Here is a 22,018-nt window from a genome sequence, read left to right as displayed (position 1 = left end):
TGTGTTGGAGGAAATTGGCAAGCTTGAGTGGGTCAAATCATGTGTCGAAAGGGCAAAAAATCTATGCAAATTTATTTATAATCATTCATTTGTCCTTAGCACAATGAGGTAATACACAGGAGGCAAGGAGTTAGCTCATCCAGGCATCACGAGGTTTGCCTCGAATTTCATCACTCTGTAGTCCTTGTTGACATCAAGGGACGATTTGAGGAGCATGTTTGTTGGGTGGGAGTGGATTTCATCTTCCTATGCTACGACCACTACAGGGGTAGATGTGGTGAATTGCATATTTGGTGATGATGGTTTTTGGAAACCTACTAAAGAAATCCTTAAAGTAAATTTATTGCAATTTAACATTTAGTATTTTACAATTTACTATTTAATATTTAATATTTAATATTTAATATTTTAATTGTTTAATGATTTAGTTGTACTTTAAGTTAAATTATTTTATATTTAAGTTTTGACTCAAATTTTAGTTTTACTTTATATGCAGGTCACTGAGCCCCTTGAATCTCTCCTACGAACTGCTGATGGGGAGAAGCCCTCTATGGGCTACATATATGAGGGCATGGATAGGGCCAAGGAGACCATTAGAGCCTAGTATGTAGGAGTGCAGGAGAAGTATGCCCCTATTTGGGATATCATTGATAGGAGATGGCAAAATCAGCTCCACCGACCCATCCATGCAGCAGCTTACTTTTTGAATGCGACATTTCGTTTCTGTCCTGACTTCAAGGCAGATGAGGAGGGTTTCACCAGCTTATATACAATGATCCAAAGGTTGAGTAGTGATGAGGATAGCACAGCTGCAATCATTGAGTTCGACAAGTTCAATAATAAAGAAGGGCCACTTTTCTCTGGCAGGATCGCCATAGATGCTTGGACAACAATATAGCCAGGTAAAAATTAAATAATATATTCATGAATCTAAAGTTTATGACTTATAAGTTGTACATTTTAAATTTTAATTGTTGATTATGTAATTTTAAAGTTGTAAATGAGACTAATTGTTTTTGTTTTCCCTTATTTCAAATAGATGGTGGCAAATGTTTAGGCCCACAACTCCAAAACTTCAAAAAATTGGCATCTGTATTCTGAGTCAGCCAAGCAACGCTTCTAAATGTGAGCGTAGTTGGTCTATGTTCGAGCACATCCACTCAAAGAGGAGAAATAGGTTGACTGTGCAGAGGTTGAATGATCTTGCCTTTGTTTATTACAACCTTCGTCTTAGGATCAAACAGATTTTGGGCGCTGACTCCTCTCTGCTCATTCTGGAGGAGATTGATCCAGAATCAGAGTGGCTCACTGAGGCTGTGGATCCAGTCTTCATTGAGGAAGACCATGAGTGGGTTGACCAAGTGGATATAGAGGTTGAGGTTGTGGCCATGGCAAAGGAGGCAGCTAGAGCACATTCAGGCACTAGTAGACGCACACGCGCACACACAGACACAGGCCGCAGTGATGTTGATCATGAGCCCATCTTACATGCGGGGGATATGGCTCGGTGGTCCTCTAGGACCTACCTTAGACGCCTTTCTAGTAGAAAGACTGGATACTCAGAGGCTGAGGCTGAGGCTGCGACCAAGCTTGAGGATGATGATGAGGATTGAGTTGGAGCCTTGTTTTTTCATTTTGTTTATAGATATTGATATTGATAGACATATGTTTTATGGATCTTCATCTTAGATTCTTACATACATTTATGATTTGATGTCTTATGGATCTTCATCTTACATACATTCTATGATTTGAATCATTATGAATTTATGATCATATGATTTCTATTTACTTCAGCTAGCCTATAATTTACATTTTACATGTAACATAGTTACGTATGTGATGGATTTATCATTTATGTTCCATGTTTATGTATGTTAAGTTTTAACCTCTATTTGATGATGTTATAGTGTGTTTAAGTTATATTCAATAAAGGGTGCATGAAATAAGTTTTAAATTGTTAAAATCTCTAAATTTAAAGGGTTTTTTTTAATTTGCCGATTCATAGCCAATTCATGGCCGATTCACGATTCGATTCCGATTCTCGTTACTTTGGTAAAGATAGAAAGTGATCTAGTGAGATGCAGAGGGAGAAATAGATAGGGAGAGCGAGAGAGGAACAAATAGAAAGAGATACAGATGCTTAGATAGATTGAAAAGGCGATAAGGAGATATAGAGAGGACGAGAGGGAGAAATGGACAAGGGGAAAAATACTTGGTTGACCTTACATGCCTCTACGTTGTACCCATTAAGGTGTGATTGCTAGTTATTTCTCAATCAAAATATGCCAAGAGTTCTTTCGACAAGTTTTAAATAACGAACTGCAAAATCTAGTTTACTAGCAAATGATTGCTAGATATTTCTCAATCAAAATCAGCCAAAACAGACCAAAAAACTAGTGGGCAGCCTAATCTATCTTACAGCCACTAGATCTAATTTGAACTATGTCGTGAATCACATTTCCAGAATCATAACTAAACCAAAGGCAAAACATTGGGTTACAAGGAAATGAGCCTTCAGATATGTGAAAGGGACATTTGACTTTGGCATTGTGTACAACAGAAGCAAAGATCCTAGGTTGGTTCTATTGATGACATAAAATCCACTTTTGGATATGGTTTTATCTTGGCATGGATACAGTCATATAGACCAGCAAGGAGCAACAAGGATTGGCTCTTTCATCAATGGAAGCAAAATATTGACAAACAGTCATAGCAACATGTGAGCCCATATGGCTTCAAAGGATGCTTTCAAACATAAAAATATCTCAAGCATGGCCTTCACCCTTGTTTATGAAAATTAAGGGGCATTAAAGCTTATCAAGAATCCATTCTTTCACAATTGTACCAAACATGTGGAGCTTCAATGTCATTTGATTAAGGCAACAATTTGTAGAAGATGGATTGGTGATATTGTAGTACTGTCCAACTAAGGATCAAATTCACATTCTATGTGTGAGTCCTAACAAATTTGTAAAGTTTAAGGATAAACTCGGTGTCCTTAGTAGGTTAAAGAAGGGTATTAAACTTTAAAGTAATATTGTAATATTTAATTGGTGTCAACCAAGTCTTAAAATAGACTTAAGGAATATTTTTCATTCTTTGAGTTGTTTTTATCCTTTTGCTTTATTAGTTCTCAATCTTATCTTTTATAAATAGATCTTTGTAACTCATATTTAAGGAGATTTTTGCTCCTTTATTAATATCAAACATCTTTGTAATCATTCTATGTCTTGTATTTTTCCTACAATGGACATTGACAAGATATAGTTTTAAATCATTTATAAATTAAGACTCAAAACTATCACATATGTTACAATAGTACATTCAACAAACCTGTATAACTGCTCAAGCAGGACAATAAGAGCAATCTGATGGTTTAATACCATAGACGAAAGTCTAATAGTGACATCAGCACGTGTCTTTAGTTGTTGGCCGTGACCATATGGTCCTCCTATGCAAAATACAACAGATGACGATCCCTGTAAACAAATTTACTAATCAACCTAAGAAAAGAAAACTTAGGCAACAAGTGATTACAGCTAATTTCAATTTCAGAATAACATGAAGATCTTCTTATTGATAGTAGCCCTAAACAACATAAAGAAATTGTAAGTATATGTAAGAGTCATACCGTTGACCCTGAGTCCTCTATTAATTTCGCTAGCTGCTCCGATGTAATGTCTTTCCCGTTCTCATCTAAGACCACAACCTGTGACAGTGTAAACTCAAATTTCAGCAAATGTTGCTTAACAATTAATGCAACTTCCACCATCTCTGATTATATGAATATAGATAAAAATGAAAAACACTTCCAAGCATATACATTTGAAGTAGTGGGAATTAAAATATAGCAGTTAAACTAATGGCATTGCATAGAATTTCAAAAGAAACAAGGACAACAGAATTAACTTTTTTCCACCTCAATTACAGAGAACCTATACTACTGTACCCAATCTTTTGGAGTGATGCGCTGCATAACTTTGGTGTCTTCTCCTTTAATCTGTGCTTTCACGTCACTGTTCCAACCACAATGCTAGTTTTTATAATAAATGCATCTGTATGTAGTTCACTAAAAATAAATGCTAACTTCAAATCCCAGTTCATAATAATAAGATATTATTCCAGTAGTTTTTACATGCGAATTAAGCATGCCTCGTTTTCATTGGATTTGATCTTATTTGAACATCCTCAACACTGCAATATCGTCTAAGTTTCTCCATATACTCATCAACTACCATTTGCATCCCACTAGATCTGTTTTTTCCCACTGTGAACAATCTTATTGGAAGTGCCTTCTGCATCATTAATACCTTACAGTCAAAATGTTGAACTAAGACATTGACATTTGAAGAATAGAAAAATGCAATTTCCAAAAGATAGTAAATTACAAAAACAAGAATGCGAACAAAAAGATCAGCATATTAATAATTTGTGTTTGATATTAACAATGAGAACAGCAGCAACCAGCATAAGCAATGGGAAAGAAGGATTTTTTGATGGACTATGCTTTCTCAAAAGCCATAGAAAGTATCTTAAAGGAAACTAGGGAGGGAAAAACTGCAGAAGTAAAGATCAGGAGTACTAAGGAGACACAACGATTGTGATAGTTGATAATGAAGAAACACCTAAAAGAATTGCTGCATGCAGGGTATAAAAGCAAACAAGGCCAGAAAGGTAAACACAGTTATGCTATTCACTGATAAAAAGAGTTTAATGGACACAAGCCAAAGCAAAGGAGAGTAAGATCAAAAATTAATCAATTGTGCTGAAGGGCACTTGGTTTAATGGTAAAATCCATTATGTAGGCATCTATATGGTGCTGAGTGCAAATCTTCGATAATACAAAAACTGATCACTTTTGAAGGTATGTTGTATGTATATGAAACTCTTCTTCTGTATCAAATTTGTAGTTAAAATCTTGACATTTTTTTAATTGGAAGTCACGTTTCAGACTTTTGATTTGGTTGGTGTTTGCATTTTTTATCCTCTCTAGTCCTTCCCTTTGCAGGAATAACAAAATGAAAATGAAAATGCATTTGTTAGATCAGGTAAGTGTCATTGATGAAAGAATTGCAAAAACTCATCAAGATTTGAAGTTATGTTCTCTAGTTGAAAGCAATCTATAGGGAAAGAAAACTCATACTGCTGACCTAAGTCACAGGATATGTCGAATTTCATCCATGAAATTCAAATTTGTAATGTCCCTTGTCCGGACAAAGAAGCGGTGGATAAAAGACCGTACGTCAAACTTTTTGTGAATATGGAGGGATATACGAACTGTGGCGTACGTATGGTGAAGAGGAACCCAGTAAGGTGGTTGATAGTGGAAGATCAAAATTGAAGTACGGAGGGAATGGAAATGTATGGAATATGAAATGTGGAATATGGAAGATGGAATGTGGAAGTGTATGGAGGAGTACACAGGGGGGTTGTACGAATGACGAGTGGAGGGAGGAGTACAAATCAAGGGAGGTAGTACGGCGGATGGAGGGGGAGGTATGGATGGAAGGAGGTAATACGGCAGATGTTGGGGGAAGTCCGGATGGATGGAGGAGTACGGATGGAGGGAGGAGTATGGATGGAGGGAGGTAGTACGACGGATGGAGGGAAGAGTATGAATGGAGGGAGGAGTACGTATGGAGGAGTACAATTGGAGGGAGAGGTACGGAGGGAGGTGGATGGAGGAGTATGTCAGGTATTGTACAAAAACTGGAAAGAGCATACAAACTCATATGCAAATAATATTAGAACACAACTCCATCAAATAAATGCCAAGCATGAATAGATATTGAATACCGATATTCTCCAATTAACACTCACAGACAAAGATGGTGCTCCAATTTGTCAAATCCAAACAAAGTATTACAAGCAATAGAGTAGAGTGAGGGTTGAATCCCATCGAAACTGAAAAGCCAAGTAGGGAAGATCTTTCACTTCTGAAATGGCAAACAATAGAAAATTCCAACAGGAATTCAGAGTACAACGAAAATAATTCAAATCACATAACTATTACCTACACACCATGCTTAAATACCCTTCAAAGGAACTTCTGAGGGCTTACAAATTGCTAACAACAACACCTATTAAAAGAATAAAATAAAAATGGGTCTGAGATATACTAAATCAATTGGAACCATAAATACAAATATTATTAACTTGGGCCCCATATTAATTAATAAAAGTAACTAATTAAAGGTCCTTTTGTTATATTATTTAAATTTTGGGACCAGTTAATTAATTAATTTAATTTAATTATTACATTAAAATTTGGGGACATGACAAATCCTCGTTGCCCAAAAGATTGCTTGCCCTCAAGCAATCCGTCATCAAACAAAACACCAACAACTCTAGGGTCCCAATTCAAACGCACAAGCAAGACAAGTGAAATGACATCAATCCTCCACAACACCACTTTGCTGTCAAACTTTTGTTGCGCCACTCTAATATAAATGTTATCATGTCCTGACTCACCAGGATCCCAAAACAAACACACAGGCAAAAAGAGTGAATTGTTATCAAACCACCCTTGCACCACATTGTCGTTAAGCATCCACTGCACCACTCTGATATAAATATTGTCTCGTCTCGAATCACCAAGATCCCAACTCGAAATTCATCTATGTAATCCATCATGATCGCCACTAGGGAATAGACTTCATAATCAGCCAACTATAAAGATTGCTCCTGCAAATAATCCTCGATCAAATCTGCATCAACAAGAGGTTGAACAACTACCGGTAGAGTTTGCTTATTCGAAGGGTCGCTGGTAGAACCAAAATTTACATCAAGTTGATCGTCGAGCATTGGTTCAATGATATTTGTGCAAGTACCTTCTTCAGAATCATTTCCTTCATCTTGGACTCAGGTACCAAGTAGATTTTGTCTTTCTGGTAAATGGTCTCAGCAACCACCTTGTATCTGTCATCCTGTACTTGACCATCCAATAGTTGGCACGCAAAAGTATTCTTGAAGTATTCGACCAACAGATGTGCCCTCCAATCAGCTCGAAACCGAGCCATAGTGTAATCCAAGTCAAAGCTCTCCATTCTCCCAACAGGCTGGCAAAATCACCAGCTTTGATACCATTGTAATGTTCCTTTCCAGAAAATGACCAAGGGTATCTTTCTTCTCTGCAAAGATGCACGGTCGAAATCGAAATCAACTTCTATAAGCCCCAATGTCTGTATGGAGGGCAGAGTAGAGGTCGTACGATAGCAACAAGGTAAGTTGTAGGGTCAAAACAAGATAGTGTAGCCGTACAATGTAGCAAAAGGGGACCGTACGGTCAATGGGTGCAGTCACACGATGTAGTAATCCAAGGTTCATACTGTCAATGAGTGCAACCGTACGTTATAGCAAGGCAAAGCTCGTACAGTCAATAATACAATCCGTAGGGTTATCCGTATGGTTGCTACTGCAAGTCTGTACGGTGACAGAAAAATGGGTACAATTGATGGTTGATGACGAGTGAATACAGTGATTGTGGGGTGGCTATACCGGAATGAATAGGAAGTCGTACGGTGATTTCTTGGTAACAGAGGGGCAGAAACAATTATCCATTATCTATGCCAGAAATAATCCGAATGCAATCTTGCTAGTACACAGAACAATGATAGATATAAATGTAGTCCAAACACAAATAGATTCCAAAGATAATGTTACTTGTAAACAATAATGACACTCTAATTTGCCAGATTCGAGCTAGGAAGCTTGAACATAATAGGATGAGGGTTGAATCCCACCGAAACTGGAAAGCCAAGTAGGGAAGATCTTTCACTTTCGAAATGGCGAACAATAGAGAACTCCAATGGAATTCACACTACAAAGAAAATAATCCAAATCGCATAACAACTACTACCTACACGTCGTGCTTAAATACCCTTCGGAGGAACTTCTAAGGGTTTACAAAGATAGCCGATGGCAACACCTACAGAAACAATAAAAATAAAAATGGGTCTGAGATATACTAAATCAATCAAAACCACAAATACAAATATTATTAACTTGGGCCCCATATTACTTAATTAAAGTAACTAATTTAAAGTTCCTTTTGTTATATTATTTAGATTCTGGGACCAGTTAATAAATTAATTAAATTAAATTATTACATTAAAATTTAGGGAAATGTTACTTGCAAACAATAATGATGCTCTGATTTACCAAATCTGAGCTAGGAAGCTTGAACGGAATAGGATGAGGGTTGAATCCCACCGAAACCGGAAAGCCAAGTAGGGAAGATCTTTCACTTCCGAAATGGCGAACAATAGAGAACTACAACAGGAATTCGCAATGCAAAGAAAATAATCCAAATCGCATCCGAACAACTACCTACATGCTGCACATAAATACGACTCCGGAGAAAACTCTCAAGGGTTTACAAAAGAATGTTGAAACGGAAAATACCTACAAATAATTAATAAAATTTGGGCCCCATTAGTAAATAATTAAAGGTCTAACTAATATTATTTAAATTTTGGGACCGTTAATTATTTAAAGTATTTTATTAAAATTGGGGACATTACAAATCCTCGCTGGCCAAAGATTGCTGCGAACTCCAAGATCTCAAACCATGCGCAGATGCAAATTGCTATATCTGCTAAAAACTTCATGCTTCTTCAAGATCACATGTGCATAATTAAATTCAATTGAGATGGGTAGACCTCCATTCGAGCTCCACTGCGCCACTCTGATATTGCTATATCCAAAACGACCAAGATCCCAAGGGAGCCAATCATTAAACACATTGATGTCCAAATCCATAATCTTCATATAATCATCAATCTCCTCAAGAACTTTACAACACATGTAGATCCTATTATTTTTATGAGGAAGCTCTTCACATGGAAAATTGCAGTTATGCACAACTTAGGCACAACTGAAGGACAAACTCCATATTCAACCAACTGTGGTTTCTCTTGCAAGGAATCGTCCATAGAATCTCCATGAAGTTGAACAACCATCGATAGAGCCTTCTCATTCGGAGGGCCACTGATAGAACCCAAATTTCCATTAAGATGATCATTGGGTGTTGGTTTGACAATATTTGTGCCGATATCTTCCTCTAGAATTCATTCCTTCATCTTCGACTCGGGTACCAAATAGGTTCTATCTTTGTAGTAAATGATATCGCCAACCACCTTGTATCTGGCATCCTGCACTTGACCATCCAACAATAGGCATGCAAAAGAATTCTTGGAGTACTCTACTAACAAATGTGCCTTCCAATCAGCTGAAACGTGAGATAAAGAATATATGGCATCATTAGGTGCCATAGTGTGATCCAAGACTAATCTCTCAATACTCCCAACAAGTTGGTAGAATCACCAGCACTGATACCACTGTATTATCCCTTGTCTAGACAAAGAGGCGGTGGATACAAGACCGTACGTCAATTTTTTTGTGAATACGGAGGGATATCTGAACTGTGGCGTACGTATGATGAAGAGGACCTCAATATGGTGGTTGGTAATGGAAGATCAAAATTTAAGTACAAAGGAAATGGAAATGTGTGGAATATGATATTCGGAATATGAAAGTGTATGGAGGAGTACGGAGGGGGTAGTATGAATGGTGGATTGAGGGAGGAGTACAAATGGAGGCAGATAGTACGGCGAATGGAGGGGGAGGTACAGATGTAGGGAGGAGTATGGATGGTGGGAGGTAGTACTGCAGATGTTGGGGGAAGTACGGATGGAGGGAGGTAGTAGGGCAGATGGAGGGAGGAGTACAAATGGAGGGAGGAGTATGGATGGAGGGAGGTAATACGACGAATAGAGGGAGGAGTACGAAGGGAAGAGTACGGATGGAGGGAGAGGTACAGAGGGAGGTGGATGGAGGAGTACGTCGAGTATTAAACAGAAATTGGAAAGAGCATACAAACTCATGCAAATAATATTAGAACACAACTCCATCAAATAAATGCCAAGCATGAATAGATATTGAATAATGATATTCTCCAATTAACACTCGCAGACAAAGATGGTGCTCCGATTTATCAAATCCAAGCGAAGTGTTACAGACAACAGAATAGGGTGAGGCTTGAATCCCACCGAAACCGGAAAGCCAAGTAGGGAATATCTTTCACTTCCGAAATGGCGAACAATAAAGAACTCCAAGAGGAATTCACAGTACAAAGAAAATAATCCAAATCGCATAACAACTACTACCTACACGCTGTACTTAAATACCCTTCGGAGGAACTTCCAAAGGTTTACAAAGATAGCCGACGACAACACCTACGCAAACAATTAAAATAAAAATGGGTCTAAGATAATACTAAATCAATAGGAACCACAAATACAAATATTATTAACTTGGGCCCCATATTAATTAATTAAAATGACTAATTAAAAGTCCTTTTGTTATCTTATTTAAATTCTGGGACAAGTTAATTAATTAATTTAATTTAATTATTACATTAAAATTTGGGGACATGATAGAATTTGAGCGAATTTGTACCCTTTCCGAACTTCATTTGGATTTTATGATATTTAATATAATATTGTTATTTAATAGAATTTTATTTTATTTTAAAATAATATTGAGTTATTTAGTTTAATTATTTAGCAATGTCCTTCTATTATGACAATTTTGTAGATATATAACTTATATTTAGAAATAAATAAATTTATATAGGGTAAATTTAATGTCAGTTTTTATTTTTCGAATTTTTATCCTCGCTGAATTCCATCCAAATTCTATGATTAATGAGCTTGAATTCAAATTTGAACCTTGTGACTTAACTGGTGACCATGGATACAAAAACACTTATTTTTTAATAGTCATGATATAACACTTCATGTTAGCAATGCAATTGTACAGTCAAGGATCTAATGTCATAATGGAAATGAGAATCCCATGTATGAGAAAAGAGGTAACATAAAAAGTGTAATTGCACAACAAAGGCATTTCATGGTGGCAGTTTAGGTGAATTCCACAACCAGGCCAGCTCTCATCAATATCAAGGTGACAATAACGCAATTAAATGTAGAGGGACAACAAACAACATCAAGCGTGTTTAACTAGCAATCATGGGTGGAATTGGAAAACAAGGAGGTAGAGAAGTAAAACTGACATAGTTACAAAACTAGGCATTGAACCCTTAACAAAAGACAATATAACTATGCAAACATATAATTCAAGGTTTTAAACAAAATGGAGGTGAGTGATCATGCAATTAGGATGCTTGAAATGGTAAAGACCACTAAATCACACTTTTTGGGGATATGTGCTGCCAAGCATACTAAAATCACGCATTTTATTTATTTTAATCAACCTTCGTGGAAGAAATCATGGCATATAGCCAGTTTTGTGATATTCAAAACAACGAAAAAATAGAAATCAACAGTCGTGATAAGTTAATTACAACTTGGGAAGGATGGAAGCAATTTGTGTTAATGTTACCGTAGTTTCAGTCAGATAAAACTCACTGAAGATATATATAAATATACTTTGTGTATGTATGAGATATATACTTAACTCATTTAATATATACATATACAAGATATAGTGTGTGTCTATACATGTGTGTATGTATGTATAAGTTATTATCACACTCTTAATCATGTTAATAAGCAAACGTTGTTGATAACGAATGAGGATTAAAGAGACATGTCTCTATGGAGACATGCCTCTTAATATCATATACATATGCATTAAGAAAGTAACATACAGAAAAATCATAAGTGCTATTACAAGTTACAATAAAAGACAAATCTATTAAAATCAACACGGTATCAGAGCAGGTTCCCTACCAGCCTATGAGGTTTCGAAGTGCAGATTCTACAATACAAGTGTTGAATATTTGAAAAATTTACTACATTCCCTTGTCATGGTTTGGAGTTTGGCATATTATCTGCAGACTCAAATCTTTATTCTAATTTGCTGCCATGATGAAGTTTATTCTGGTCCTTAAAGCCTGTATTTTGGGACAATTCTTAGGATGATTCATATACAGTTTAAAGACTATAGTTCGCTTATATGCAAATACGACTCTTACAATTTGTAGGCCTTGTTCAACATCGATGAAGGATTTATAGTACATATCTACCACATCTCCACAAGACATTACCTGGAGAAATTATCTGATATGTTTTCATATTGGCTGTTGAAAAATGATTCCTCAGTGTACAGAGGTGGAAATTATAACAGATATTACAGTCAGCGCCTTTATATTAAATCAAATGCTAGCATAGGAGTACTTGACTCGGGAGTATTAAGCATAGGCAAGTCAACATTCACCATGCAAGCTTTATACAGGTGACTTCATCACCAATTATGTCTCTTGAAAGAAAAAACGGATATCACAGATTCTATTATCACACATGGGAAGGAATATGTTGAATGATGTTATAACAGCAATGATTATAGAATTAACAATACTGATAATAGCAGACATGAATGGAGTGATTGGGTACGGAATCGAATCCGGCAGAGAAGGAAAGAGGGATGGTGAGATCGAACCAGTAACTAACAAATGGAACAAAATGTGGATATAGGACAGCAAAAGGAACAAAAGAATATATTCATAAGGGATCAACGCATGTAACATGGCAGATACATTATAAAATTATTAAACTTACCTATGACACATGGATACCACCATAGGAGATATAATGTGGAAAAAGATTAAGGGGCAACATGGTACCTGCCACCGTGGAAGACCTGCAGATATCATAGGGACGTGGAGCACAACACAAAGGGATAACGACAAAGCGGTCAAAAGGTTGGTGTTTCTTCACGAAGAAGAAGTTCTAATTCTAAGTGCAATCCCTCGCAATACATTCTTCTCTATAAGAGATAAGTTCAAGATGAAAATCTTATTCTCTAGCAGACTCATGGTGGATGTCATGACAACACCACATGACAGTATCTATGGTGACTTCATGTAAACTTCTTGTCATGTCTGTGTGTATGGGCCTGCCTCATGGGCATATCATGAGGAAGTGACGACTTCCAAATGATTATCACTTGTATTTGCAAAAGTTATTCAAAGTTAACGATCTTACAATAACTTAAATCATGATATACATTTTATGTCAACGTTGAAACAGATCATGATAGATTATATCTTGTAAATCAGCAACTAAGTGTTAGATGTCATTCACTTGACAACCTATGAGTTGCTTGTATAGATATATTTTGAGTACTTGGTGAATATCATGTGTTGGTATTCTGATAGGCCAATACTCATGATATCAAATGTGATATCATAATGGCTCTTTTGATCAAAGATATCCTTAAAATTTGTCATTCCTCAGATTACAAATGGTGGTGTAATATCTATCCATGTGTTTATCCTTCTTAACTAAGAGGGAGTGTTAATGTAAGTGTAGTTTCAGTCGGATAAAACTCACTGAAGATATATATATATATACTTTGTGTATATATGAGAATATATATGTATATACTTTGTGTATATATGAGATATAAATACTTATCTCATTTAATATATACATATATGAGATACAGTGTATGTATGTGTAATAAAAATTAAAGACATGTCTCTACGGAGACATGCATCTTAGTATCATATACATATGCATTGACAAAGTAACTTGAAACGCACAGAAAAATTATAAGTGTTATTTACTATATACATATATGAGATACAATGTATGTATGTCTAATAAAATTAAAGAGACATGTCTCTATGGAGACATGCCTCTTAGTATCATATACATATGCATTGACAAAGTAACTTGAAACACACAGAAAAATCATAAGTGTTATTATAAGTTATAGTAAAAGAAAAATCTATTAAAATCAACAAGTTATTGTACTTGGAGTATATATGAGCTTAAATTTGTGATTGAGCTCATGCAAAAGCATCCATCAATCTACATTGAAAACAAGAACTAACATTTGGGGTGTTTTGCTTAGATTTGCCAAAGAGCAAAAGGAGAAGGATCTTCTGATTAAGTCTAAATTAGATTTCATTGAAATGAGCCAAAGCAAACCTTTCTAGGTTAAAATACCTAAAGCAGTTATGGAGTATTTTTCTTTGGATGGAAGGTATACTAGGGTCCATAGATTTCACTTTGTCTTGTTAAACCATTTTTGCCACAATATATGGATATCCTTTCCTTATTATATGTTCAATTCTTAGGCAAAAAGTATTGAGAAGAACAAGAAAGGCTTGACGAAACTTGTTCTTCATGAAGGGTTGATTTTGCTCATTTACTAGCATTATGGAGATAAAAAATTGGGGTCTTTATTGGAACAAAAAGAAGACCAGTGTAAGAGAAAAAGGGAGGAATCACAGGAAGTTCTAGAAAAAAGAACAAATTCCCCCATGGTAAAAATAAGGACTCGAAAATGGAGGTTTTTGATAGTGATGACTTTATCATTAAAGATGAAGAGGAAGAAACCTCTATGGGTGATTCAAACAAGGACGAGTGGTAGCTAGGTTAAGAGACACAAAAAGGGCAAACAAATTGTTGTAGAAGCCTGGAATAAAAAAGAGGCTATGGAGGATATGGTCACTGAAGACTTGGATGACTAGAAGAACCTCTCTCCGGCAAAGAAAGACATGGTCCGCCAGAGCTAGAGTGGCCCTGAAGAAGAGGTGGCCTCCATTCTTCAAAAAATCAGTGGAGAGAACTCTGAGAAGGGTTTGGAATATGTGACACTAGAAAAGAATAAGGATGGGAAGTTTGAGAACAAAGATGAAAAAAGTACAGAAATTGAAGCTGGAGACTAGACCAAGGATGATAATAACAAGGGAAAGGAGAACTTTGAGGACGAGCAAAATATGGGTGAAAATGTTATTGTGGTAGAACCTAATAAAAAGCAAGAGGAGGCGAATGTTGGTGTTACAAAGGAGAAAGACAACATTGAGGTCAAGCAACCGGATAGTGCTAGGAATGAGCCAAACCAAGTTAATATCAACCTTGTGGGTTATGAGGATTCAGCTACCCCTGAGCAAGGCATCTCTATCACGTATCCTGGTGGTCCTATCCCGAATGCTGAAGAAGAGATCGTGAAGGAGCAATCCATTCATCTAGACTCTTAAGACCTCAAAGATGACAGAGATAGCACATTGGGTATTCTTAAGATAGTGAAGGCTAGGTACATTTATTTGTTTCGAATATAAAAAATGGATGGTGAATGAAGTTTCTGATCTTCATGGCAAATTAAAAAAGATTGAGGATAAAATTGAGAAAGAAATCAACATTGTTGAAGGGAAGCTGTTCGAAACTAGGACCATTATCAGAGACAAGGTTAATGAAGAGCTAGCTAAGGCTATGGCAGAATTGAAAGCTAAAGATATTATGGATAACAAATTGCAGAACATGATAGACAAAATGGACCGTAATGAGACTCTTCTTAGGTCTGTTCTCATCCATAATCATGAGGGTTTAAATGTTGTTGCTAGTAACCTAAAGTGTATCTATGCTATGCTGGAGAAAAGAAATAACAACATTATCAAAGTGGATCTTGAAGAGGACTCGACTGCTAGCCAAAGCAAGGGACTTGGAAAAGAACTCAAGGAAGCTTGAGGGAGAAAGCCTCCAAATATTCTAAAGAGCAGGACCTCGTGGAGATCAATGAAATCAAACTGCCTTTTCAGAGGATGAACTCAAGATGGAAACAACAAAGTTCCTGAAAAAGATGGTCTAATGCGAGTTTTTAAAACTCGCCGAGTTTCCTAGCTCGGCGAGTTTTTCACCAGTTAACTCGCCGATTTAAAAACTCGGCGGACTGGTAAAAACTCGCCGAATACTCAGCGAGTAATCGCGAAAAACTCGGCGAGTTTTTCAAAAAAACTCGCGATTTACTGGTGAGATTTTCGCCCACAGCCTGTGACGGATTAAAGCAGCAGTGAATGTGTTTTTTTCTCATTTTTTCTTGTATTTGGATTGTTTAGAGCCTTGAGGAGTGAAGAGAAGAAGGTTTGGAGGCATTCTTGGCTGATTGCAAGTGATTCAAGGCGGATTTGAGTGGATTGTAGAGGATTCTAACCGATTTTAGAAGACAAATTTCTTTCCAGGTATGTTCATCTTATCATAGTTTGAAAACTTTTTATAGTTTTATAACAAATGTTCTTTTGTTTTTGTTGTTGTTAACTTGTTTGTAAATGTTTTCAAATCATTTAAAATCATTTTGAATCATTTTGATTTGAAACCCTAGCTTCTAAGGATATGATTGAAGTTTGTTGTTTGCTAAGGATATGGTTGAAGTTTGAAGTTTGAAACTTTGAATCATTTGAAACCCTAGCTTCTAAGTTCTAACTTTGTTTATTCATTTTTTTATATATTTATGTGTAGGGCAGCGGTCAACCATTAAAAAATGTCAAACCCGCAAGAAGAGTGGCCACAAACACCATGCCCATCTGGATATATAGGCACTCGGCCTTAAAAATGCAAGAGATAAGGCATGGCGGTATGCCTATGAAGCTCCAAATCCAAATGATATTGGGAAGGTGATATGCATTCCCTGTGAGAGAATTATTTCTGGAGGCATAAACCGCCTCAAATACCACCTTGCAGGCATAAAGAAACATGACTCAAATCCTTGTCTCAAGGTAACTGACAAAGAAAAAAGATTCATCCATGCCCTACTTACAGCTACTGAAGAGAAAAAATTGAATAGGGAGAGGGCAAAATTAGCTATGAGGGCAGCCATAGCTGAATCAAAAAGAGCTCCTTTTGATATGCAAGAGGAAGAAGAAGCGCTTGAGAACATACCAGGATCTCTTCGTGGCCCACGGATCCGCAAACAAAATTTCTCATTTACCGGTTCCACTTCTTCTACATCTCCTACTTCTTCATCATCACCATCCGGATCCCCATCAGGGATAGGTGGTTATTTTGTGCCCAGGAACACACCTGGAGCACAGCCATCATTAGAGGGCATTGCATGGTTTAAGGAGGTGCATGAGCAAACTGATATTGCAGCAGCTGATTTTTGGTTTTTCAACAATATCTCAATGAATGCCGTTGATAGTCCCTATTGGGTCAATATGGTGAATGCAATGACAATATCAGGCAAAGGGTACAAGCCGCCTAATCGCAAGGATATGAATGGAAGGTTAGTATTTTACTATTTAGTAATTGTAAATAATTGTGATTCACTTTAGTTCATTGTTATATTTTAAATCTTAATTGTTATAACTTATTTCCTAATTTTTTACTAACACTTACACTTTATTTAATATTACACCTAAATTTTGTAGGTTGCTTGACAAAGCGGTTGGTAGGGCAACATTGTTGATAGAAGACCAAAAGAAAGAGTGGAAGAAGTATGGCTACACCATTTTATCTGATGGGTGGACAGATGGAAGAAGTAGAACCATTATTAACTTCTTGATTGCTTGCAAAGATGATGTGGTGTTTTGGAAATCTGTCGATGCCTCCAACAAAGTGAAAAATGCAGCCACATTGGCTTTAATGTTGGAGAATGTTGTCATGGAGGTAGGAATAGAGAATGTGGTACAAATAATCACAGATAATGCAGCAGCATATGTGGCAGCAGGTAGATTTAATTTTTTATATTTGAATCAATATGAATCATGAATGTAATGCTATGGATAATGGTATTATTCAATTTAGATTTGATGTAATTTGTAAATACTAAATATGGAAAGTTTGTTATTGATTATTGATTTTTTGCTAATCTTTTAAGTAGAATCCTTCAAGAGAGGCATCCCACAATTTTTTGGTCACCTTGTGCAGCACACGTCCTTGACCTTCTTTTGGAGGACATAGGAAAACTTGATTGGGTGAGTCCAATTGTGGAAGATGCTAGGCGAGTCACGAAATATATCTATAATCACCCATGGGTTCTCAGTTTGATGAGAAAAGCCACTAAAGGCAAAGATTTGATGAGACCTGCTATGACAAGGTTTGCAACGGTCTTCTTAATGTTGCAAAGTATTCTTGACCACATATTGGCTTTGAAGCAAATGTTTTTGTGTGCTGATTGGGTTGCTTCACCTTACTCAAAGAAGCCCGAAGGAGAGGCTGTGGCACGAATAGTGTTTGATGATAGCTTTTTTGCAAAGGCTAAGGAGATTGTGGAGGTAACTTCATTATATTTTTAGTGTATTCAAGTTTCATTATCAATTCATAACTTACTATGTTATTAACTAATTTGTATTTTTCAAATTTCAAATGTAGATGTCTTTGCCCCTGGTTCTAGTCTTGTGCACATGTGATGGGCAGCAATCCCCAATGGGAGGTCTTTATGAGGCCATGGATAGGGCGAAAGAGGCTGTTAGAAGTTACTATCACAGGGATAGTCTCAAATTTGACCCCATTTGGGAAATAATTGATAGGAGGTGGAACAATATGCTCCACCAACTTATTCATGCAGCAGGCTACTTCCTCAATCCCAAATTCAGGTACTATGATAATTGATTGTCCTTGAAGTTGGGATTTTATGAAGTCTTTATTTTACTTTACTTTTTAAGGTTGTGTAGTAAGACTTGATATCATTTTCTATTTGTTTTAGGGCTGATGATTCCTACTCAGATCCTAATGGAGAGGTCATGGAAGGTCTCTCTAAATGCATTGAGAGAATGATATCAAGTGAAGAGGAGAGAGACCCTATTGTGACCGAACAACAAATCTATGTGGAATCAAGGGGTCCTTTGTTCTCTTCTATGCTAGCAAAGAGAGCAAGATCTACTCAAGCACCAGGTAAAGCGTCAAACTTTAAAATTTTTGCTAATTGATAAGTTGTGCTTCTGATTTTTTTTTTATTGCTTTATAACTTTTTTAATTTTGTTTTGCAGATGCTTGGTGGGCAAGTTGGGGTGGCAATACCCCCAATTTAAGAAAATTTGCTCTCAGAGTCCTATCCCAACCTTGTAGCTCATCCCATTGTGAGCGCACTTGGAGCTTATTTGAGTCCATCCATACAAAGAAAAGAAACAAATTGACTCAAAAACGGCTTAATGACCTTGTTTATGTGCACTATAATCTTAAGTTGCGCATAAAAAAGGCACAGCTCTTAGAACTACCTGGTCCGCTTGGTCTAGATGAGATAGATCCTTATTCTGATTGGACAGCACAAGAGCCAAGTCCATTGTTTACACCAGATGAGATCGCTGATTTGGAGAGGTAGGCCATGGAGGGGGAGGCTAATGCTGATTTTCAGTTCACTATGGATGACATTGAGGATGAGGACGAGGATGATAATGATTCAGGCGAGGATCAGGCATTACCATTAGGAGGAGATGCATCCTCTTCTAGGACGCCGAGCCAGTCAGTAGGGACGTTAAGCGAGGGGGCACAGCCACAGAGTTCACAGTCACGCAGCTCACACCCTATCCCAGTGCGAGACACTTCTTCTAGGACTAGACTCCCTCGCTTTCCTGCTAGTGCAAGTGGAAAGAGGAAGATGTGATTGACATTGTCAAATTGTATTGATATATTTAGACTTTTAGTATTTACTTCTAGTTTGACAGATTGAAACTATTTAGTAATTTACTATTTTGCTTCCTACCATGAGCATTCTGCATGAGAATGCAATTTTGTATGCATTATACATTTATATATATCTAAACTTCGTTTCTTTCTTTTGTATTGTCTTTAATTAACTTATTAGATGTATCTTCTCATTAAATTTTGCAAGATAAATGTATTTTTAATTAAATTTCAGCGATTTTTTAGGTTCCCGAGTTTTTCTCGAGTTTTTTTTTTAAATCGCCGAGTTTTTCCCGATTAAACTTTTGGGGGGCTTGGCGAGTTTTTGCATTTGGCGAGTTTTCCAACTATGGTCTAATGTCTTGCTTTCTTTTTTAGTTTGCCTTGTTTTTCCTGTTCTGTCGGTTGAAACTGCTGGTTTTGCTGGAGATACAGTCTATAGTCCTTTTTTTGTTTGCTTTGGATCTGTCCTATTTTGGTATGATGTGATTAAGAGTTTAATGAATATTCAGTTTAAAGTTGTTGTAAAGGGTTTCGGGATCCCTTCAAAACCTGTTTTTGAATTAATCAAAAACATTTGGAGTGTTTTGTTGCTCATGCAAAATATATGACCTTAAATCTTTCAATGAATAAGCATGTTTTAAGTATGTCTGCAAAATTTGTTCAATTCAAGATTACCTTTACAAAGAGCTAACATCTTATTCCAAGGGTCCAAAATATTAATGAGGATAAAAGAGCGGATTCTATTCATGTCATAATCTTATATTGTTTACACAGGCAAGCTAGAAGTGAAAATTCCTAGGATTGAGTAACAAAATAAATCGAGGTTGTAGAAGAATAATTAAATTTACCTGCCAAAAAAATTTCTTAGCTCAACAGTTTTGTTTAAGCTTATACAACAAAGACAAGGATCTTCCCAAAATCTCATGATAGTAAATATAAATAGGTTTTGTGACAAAAGCCTAGCAAATTAATACAAAAGATGGGGATGGTAAACTTATTTCAAACCCTGGGAAATTGTTACGGTTTGGTAAAGTCATCAACAAAATAATGGTTTGGGTTCCAATGGTCAGAAAAGCTTAAAATTGATGCAAATACACACTATGATTCATCCTAGTGGCAACCTTGTGTACATTGAAGTTATAAGTTTCTAAAATTCTACATTGTCGATGTGTGCCAAAAGTAGGCTACTTGGCATTCTATTGTGTATGTAGACTTGCAAATCTTTGATTTTCAAATGGCAAAGAAGTATTTTTTGTCTCTAGTTCAGTTGTTGTTTGATCCAATTGCAAGTATAAACCTTTCATGTCTTGTGCCCATTCCTAAGATAAAAAGATCGGCTAGGATTTATTTTATTTTTATCATTTATGCAAACCCCCTAAAAAATCTTGCGCATGATTATAATTGTGTATTGTGTTCATTCCTTAAGAGTCTAGGATTAGTTTAGTTTTCCACCAAGCCTTCAATTTGAGTTTCAAGAGAGGATTCTCCTCGTATAAATTTTGGCACACACCATGGCATACAAGTTGCTATAAAGTTATCTTGCAAATAATGGAAAGTTATCTTGCAAATAATGGTTAGTCTCGTCACCTCCTATTCAAGGCAGATAAGTTCTACATGAAATCACATAGAAAGGCAAGCCTTCCTAAGCACATGCAAGCAAAGGCTCAAATATTCCTAGATTCATTAAAATATTTCTTACATAAGATAGAGAGCCTCTTCAAACAATAGGTAAAAGTGTCCGTAATAATTGCAATGGTCTACCTTCACATCCATTGTCACAAGAACAATACCAAGCCTTTAGTTCTTGTTGAACTCAATGATTTTCCACACGATCAAGTAAGGGCCATCCAAAGTTTCATGGTGATAAAAATCAGCATCCAATTGGGAGTGTTACAACTTCACCATAGCATGCAATATTCTAGGAGTGGCACATGAAGATGTGGCAAACAGACGTTCTGTCCAAATCTTGATTGGAGGGGCAATGAAGTGGTTTCACTACCATCTTGCCACAAGGTCAATCACCAATTGGGAGATCATTTAGGAAAATTTCTTCTCATGTTTTCAAACCAGTTGAAGATGGCCACATATTATTTACATGAGTCTCAAATGCAAAGAACAAAAAAATAATGAGCCTATTAAGAAATTTGTTGTGCAATTCAATCATCTTGTTAGCAAAATTAGTGCCACATTCAAGCATTCTCTAGAGATCCTCATGAGTTGTTTCACTAATGCAATCAAGCTTTTTGTCAAGACCTTGGTTAGAGGCACAATAAAGTGGTTTTAACATCTTGCCACAAGTTTGATCACTACTTTGTAAGTCATGTGGGAAAGTTACTTGGCATGTTTCAAACTAGTTAAAGACAATTTCTATATCTCAAATGTAAAGAAAGAAAATAATGAGCCAATAAGGGTGTGAATGTAAATTAAATTTATATCAGATTTGAATGATTTTTGATCTCTGATTTATTGTCTACAGATTCTGATCAGAATATGATAGTCTTGATATATTTCAATTGTATGTCATTGTTGGTAAACAGATTTGTTCTTTTTAATTATGACTTGCAAATGCTCAAACTTGGAACAATATCTGGTTACAAACAGTTGAAAAACCAGTTATGAATGAATTGGCTTTTCTCTGAACT

At 36.3% G+C, this 22,018-nt stretch overlaps 2 protein-coding genes across 4 annotated transcripts in view; one reads left to right on the top strand and one right to left on the bottom strand.

Annotated features, from left to right (window-relative positions):
- Positions 1-22,018, bottom strand: part of LOC149571183 (putative RNA methyltransferase At5g10620) — a 68,170-nt gene that overhangs the window by 20,995 nt on the left and 25,157 nt on the right. For 2 of the 3 annotated variants that reach the window (XM_089812757.1, XM_089812756.1), the window contains exons 3-6: positions 4,156-4,298; positions 3,953-4,019; positions 3,635-3,712; positions 3,337-3,482 (exon numbers count right to left, since the gene is read on the bottom strand). In XM_089812757.1, coding sequence (XP_089668883.1) covers positions 3,337-3,482; positions 3,635-3,712; positions 3,953-4,019; positions 4,156-4,298 — 434 coding nt within the window. The remainder of the gene's footprint in view (positions 1-3,336; positions 3,483-3,634; positions 3,713-3,952; positions 4,020-4,155; positions 4,299-22,018) is intronic. The other variant, XM_089812758.1, reaches the window with a different exon arrangement.
- On the top strand, positions 17,798-19,862 carry LOC149571184 (uncharacterized). The gene is made up of 5 exons (XM_089812279.1): positions 17,798-18,025; positions 18,123-18,346; positions 18,457-18,644; positions 18,740-18,915; positions 19,752-19,862. Exons 1-5 carry the CDS (start codon positions 17,798-17,800, stop codon positions 19,860-19,862), a joined length of 927 nt encoding a protein of 308 aa, XP_089668405.1.

The sequence above is a fragment of the Cupressus sempervirens genome, chromosome 2 (assembly GCF_028749045.1).
Source record: "Cupressus sempervirens isolate cs-2001-9-10 chromosome 2, ASM2874904v1, whole genome shotgun sequence".
NCBI classification, from domain to species: domain Eukaryota; kingdom Viridiplantae; phylum Streptophyta; class Pinopsida; order Cupressales; family Cupressaceae; genus Cupressus; species Cupressus sempervirens.
The sequence above is the reverse complement of the archived record's forward strand: the minus strand, read 5'-3'. Positions and strand labels throughout refer to the sequence as shown.

Coding starts and splice junctions, on each gene's coding strand:
- LOC149571184 (XM_089812279.1), top strand. CDS start 17,798: ATGAGAAAAGCCACTAAAGGCAAAGATTTGATGAGACCTGCTATGACA. Junction 18,347..18,456: donor TTCCTCAATCCCAAATTCAG/GTACTATGATAA, acceptor TATTTGTTTTAG/GGCTGATGATTCCTACTCAG. Junction 18,916..19,751: donor GGCTTAATGACCTTGTTTAT/GTGCACTATAAT, acceptor TTTCTTTTTTAG/TTTGCCTTGTTTTTCCTGTT.